This window comes from Onychomys torridus, chromosome 1 (genome assembly GCF_903995425.1).
Source record: "Onychomys torridus chromosome 1, mOncTor1.1, whole genome shotgun sequence".
In the NCBI taxonomy this organism is placed as follows: domain Eukaryota; kingdom Metazoa; phylum Chordata; class Mammalia; order Rodentia; family Cricetidae; genus Onychomys; species Onychomys torridus.
Window position 1 is genome coordinate 163,589,704 of NC_050443.1, and position 4,812 is coordinate 163,594,515.

The 4,812-nt window shown below is 56.7% G+C and overlaps 1 protein-coding gene across 1 annotated transcript; it reads left to right on the forward strand.

Moving 5' to 3' along the window:
* Nucleotides 1–671: 671 nt before the first annotated feature.
* Nucleotides 672–4,596, forward strand: Kazald1 (Kazal type serine peptidase inhibitor domain 1). Its single transcript, XM_036197813.1, has 5 exons — nt 672–1,582; nt 1,982–2,531; nt 3,608–3,768; nt 3,851–3,998; nt 4,180–4,596. Exons 2-5 carry the CDS (start codon nt 2,000–2,002, stop codon nt 4,266–4,268), a joined length of 930 nt encoding a protein of 309 aa, XP_036053706.1. The 5' UTR covers nt 672–1,582; nt 1,982–1,999; the 3' UTR covers nt 4,269–4,596.
* Nucleotides 4,597–4,812: the final 216 nt, after the last annotated feature.

Sequence of the window (4,812 nt, forward strand, 5' to 3'; positions counted from 1 at the left end):
TCCTTTAGATCTCCTGGACAGCTCCCACTCTACCTCGGGGGACGATCGCCGCCCCAAAGCCACTGTCAGTCACAGCCGGGGACTCCCCCATGCCTCCGTCCTCCGCCGGGCAAGCCTCCTCGCGCCTTTTCCAGATAGTCTGCAACCCTCGGTTCACTTCTGCTCCCAGGTCAACACTAAATTTGTCCTCCGGCCAAGGGACTGCCTGGGACTACCATCAGCATCTGCCTGTTCTCGTTCTTTTCTGGCTTAAAACCCGCGGGCTTTTCCTTTTGAACGCCTAGTTTCCCGTTCCGATTCTCGCGACAGTTCCGAATCCTCGCGTGAAATTTGTTTCCCGTCCCCTCCGAGTTTGGGGTTGTCGGTGTACAGTTCTCGTCCACCTTCGTCAGAAACCCCGTGGCCAGCAGCGTCTGTGCGGGCGGAACGCTCCTTTGAGGAGGGTTCGGTGGAGTTCAGAGCGACGCGACAAGAGGAGGGCCTCAGGCCGCAATAGAGCGCCGGGCCGCTGTGGGCCCGGTGCGCACGCGCAGTCAGGCCCTGGTACACCTCCTGGGCGGGGCCTAGGCAAGCCCCGCCCCTCCCTTGCCAGAAAACCGGGTTTCCTACCCTTGGAGGATTGCAGCTTCTGGAAGCTGTTTAGGGGCTGGCAGGGGCGGAGCCTGCCTTTTTCAGGGTGGTGGGCGGGCCTCCGGGGATGCTCTGCTTCCTGCCCCCAGCCCAGAGTGCCACCGTGGCGTTGGTAGCGGTCTCCAGACTGAACACTTTTGGCCCCGAGATCCTCAAATTTGCAACCTGTAATCCGGACCCCGAGAGACGCCCTACGGGGAGTTGCCCGCCGGCCTCTCTGCGGCCGCTAACCAGTTCCGACCTCTAATCACCAGGCTCCTCGCTGGTTCAAGCACCTGCCCTGTAGTGGGAGGGAGGTGGCCAGATGTGGGATGGCAGATGGGAACGCTTATAGACTAGTCTGCGCCCCGGTGGACAAACTGGGTGGGCACAGCTGCACACTGTCCCCGGAGGAAGCCGGCGCTGGGCCTGCCCTCCAGAAGTGCCCTTACACCAACGTAAAATTTTTTAGCAACAGAACCCCTTCCTTCTTCCATTATGCATGCAGCTGTTTGCCGCTCTCAGGAACTAAATCAGATGAGACAGGACCCAGGGGTCCAGCCAACAGTTTGAGCTCCTCGGCTACTCCCACCCCTACTCTTCATCCCTAGTTCTCACACCCTTGCTTTGCCAGCTTTGGTGTCTGGTTGCGGCTGCTCTGTGCACTCACTGTGACTTTGGGCTAGGGTGGAAGTAGAAGGCCCAGGGGAGGGTCTCTTTGCGACTGGATGAAATTATCGGCCTCAGAACCTGGGAAGAAGGCGGGTATTCGACGTCTAGGGGCGGAGAGAGGGGGCGGAGGAGATCCCCTTTGAATCTTAGTTGGTGGGCTGCCGGAGATTCTCAATCCTCGACAAAAGCAGAGGTGGCTAGCGGGTCTGGCTGGCGGTGCATGCAACTCTTTTCGTTCCTCTACCGGTTCTTTAGGATTGGAAATCACAGCTGTTACGAAGGGCCTAATCCAAGGCACTAGGTGAGTCGCTGGGACTCCCCCATCATCAGCCTACCCTGAACTTACTTCAGGTGTAGTTTTATACACTTCTGGGGCAATGGTGCATCAAAGTTGGGTGATTTATGGAGATGGTGCTGGTGTGTGTGTGTGTGTGTGTGTGTGTGTGTGTGTGTGTGTGTGTGTTAGGGACCATATGCGGAGCTTTATCACCCCTCTCTCTTCACTCTCTATCCCCCAATACCAGATCAATCAACTGGCATAATCCCCAGGGAGTAACCAGGCACTTTGTTGGTGCCTTCTAGTTGGCTCTAAGGTAGTAGAGGAAGAAGGGGCAGTGTTAGCAACAAGCTTTTGTTGAGGCTGGTCTTTCCGAACTGGCTTTGTTTCTGACCTCCGGACCTGGCTTCCCTCTCCTGGCAGGGTGCCACCTACGCGCTGATGCCCCGAGTGCTCAAAGGGCTCCCAGCTAACCATGCTGCACCTACCTTGGCGCTGCCCCTGCTACTACTATTACTGCTGGTGGTGTGGACCCCGCTCCCCATTAGCGCGAGGCGGTCCACGGGGACTGATTACCTGCGGCGAGGCTGGCTGCGGCTACTAGCCGAGGGCGAGGGCTGCGCTCCCTGCCGGCCAGAAGAGTGCGCTGCGCCGCGGGGCTGCCTAGCAGGCCGGGTGCGGGATGCGTGCGGCTGCTGCTGGGAATGCGCCAACCTGGAGGGCCAGCTCTGCGATCTGGACCCCAGCGCCAACTTCTACGGGCGCTGCGGCGAGCAGCTCGAGTGCCGTCTGGACGCGGGCGGTGACCTGAGCCGAGGAGAGGTGCCGGAGCCGCTGTGTGCCTGTCGCTCGCAGCGCCCACTGTGTGGTTCCGACGGCCGTACCTACGCGCAGATCTGCCGCCTGCAAGAGGCCGCCCGCGCTCGGCCCGACGCTAACCTCACTGTGGTGCATCCCGGGCCCTGTGAATCGGGTACGCAAGCCCAGGGCTCTTTGTACCAGGACTCGGGCGTCCTAAAAGCACTGCTCCCCGATCCCCGACAGGATTGGTCAGCAGAGAGAAAAGATGAGTAAGACCGAGAGCCTCAAAGGCTGCCAACTAAAACGCAAGTCGAGATTTGTGGCAGGTTTAATGTAATGAGCTGCCTGAGAATCAGACTGGCAGGGACCAGCCCTCCGAGGGAACAGGCACATAGCCAATAGCTGGGTCAGAACTGAAAAGACCCTAAGACAACCCCCCACCCCCCGCCCCGAGACTTTGCCCAGACTGCTGGAGCCCTGGCAGAGGGATTTTGCAGCCTGTTAACCGCAGCTCCCGCCTATCCCTTTTCTCCTGCATTTAGGGATTAGTGCAAGGAAGATGGCTTCTTACTTTCTCTCGCCCCTCATCCCTGGGGTTGGGGGATGTTCAAGACTGAGGTTTTCCTTGGCGGCTCTCACTTCCTCAGCCTCCACCTAATGAAGTCTAGCTGGGCTGCAGTTGCAGTGAAAACAAACGCGCCACTAGGGGGTCCCAACATTCCCCCCGGTGCAACAAGGTGGTTTCAGGTTCCCCTGCCTCGGCACTGGTCCCACCTCCACCCGCTCAGAGCCCAGACCGTGTCACATTCTCACGACATTTGGAATGTGGCTGCTCTTCAGGCCTTTGGGAACTGGGCCTGCTTAGAAAAGAGGGAAGGAGGGAGAGAGGTGTTGGTTACACAGCCCGCAGGAAAGGGGCCCCAGGGTAGAGTGAGGACAGGGGAGCAGTCCAGGACAGAGTGTGGTTGCTCAGCTAAGCTACAGGTCTGTAGGCATGTTTGTGCAATTTGCACACTGCTCCGTGTACCTGTGCATCTCTGTGCCTGCTTTTGCGCTCTTGTGTGTATCTGCACCTACATTTGTCTGGACCTGTGCTTGTGGAATATTTTCTTTGCAGATGTGTGTTCACTTCGGCATGAATTGTGTTCTGCCCTAAACATGTGCACATTAATTTGTAAATTGTGTTCTTGCTGAAGCTGGATACAGCTTCCTGTTCTCAAGCCTCATCCTCCCATCCCCCTGCCCCAGAGCCCCAGATCCTATCACAGCCTCACAATATTTGGAATGTGACGGGACAGGATGTGATCTTCGGTTGTGAGGTGTTTGCCTATCCCATGGCCTCCATTGAGTGGAGAAAAGATGGCTTGGACATCCAGCTGCCAGGGGATGACCCCCATATCTCTGTACAGGTAGGAACAGGGAGCAGGGGCATACTCTTGGAAAACCTAGGGCTTCCCCAAATGACCTTGCTGACAGCACATCTGGCTCCAGTTTAGGGGTGGACCTCAGAAGTTTGAGGTGACTGGCTGGCTACAGATTCAGGCTTTGCGTTCTAGTGATGAAGGCACCTACCGCTGCCTTGCCCGGAATGCCCTGGGCCAAGTGGAAGCCTCTGCTACCCTGACAGTGCTCACACCAGGTAAGGGAGCCCCAAGCTCTGGGCTCTGGGCACTAGGAGGATGAGGTGTGTTAGGACCCTTGAATTCGTGTAAGGAGCAGTGTGCGTGTGAAAGTTGTGCCCCACAAGCGTGCTTTTCTGCACACTGTGTGTGCTTCATCTGGACCTCCTCTGATCTTTCTCCTTTCTCACATGTCTGCAGACCAGCTGAACGCCACAGGATTCTCCCAGCTGCAATCACTTAATTTGGTTCCTGAAGAGGAGGCAGAGAGTGAAGAGGATTACTACTAGGTCCAGATCTCTGATTTGTGGGTGTGGGTGTGGATATAGTACCCACCCCCGTTGTTGAGAAGACTGGAAAGGGCGAGCAGGGTCCTTTCATGGATTGTTTAATGCTCATTGTAGCCTCAGTATACCTTTCCTCAAAGCTCATCTTCTAGAAGCTTTTCAGCTCACTGAGTTCCCAGGGACACTTACCAACCTAGTCACTTCTGCGGTGTGAGCACAGTGGGACTGATTTAGTTCAGTGTGTCGGGAGGGCGGGTCAGTCCATGTCTCATACCTCTCTAGTGGATAAAGCCCACCCAACACATGACTAGACACAGTGGGCACCAATAAAAAATAGACCAACAGAGCCACACTGCTGCAAACGATTCTTACAGGTGTGCACAGGGAGACCAGACACCCCTGAGTGGCTTCCCACTTCAACAGGACTCTGGCATCAAGTGATTACAAGCCCTAAACACAGGCCTGCTCTGCCAAAGAAGGCTTGCACTCAGGCCTATACTGCCCTCTCCTGTCCTCTAGTGAGGGAGCCTAGAGCCATCTGGTTGGA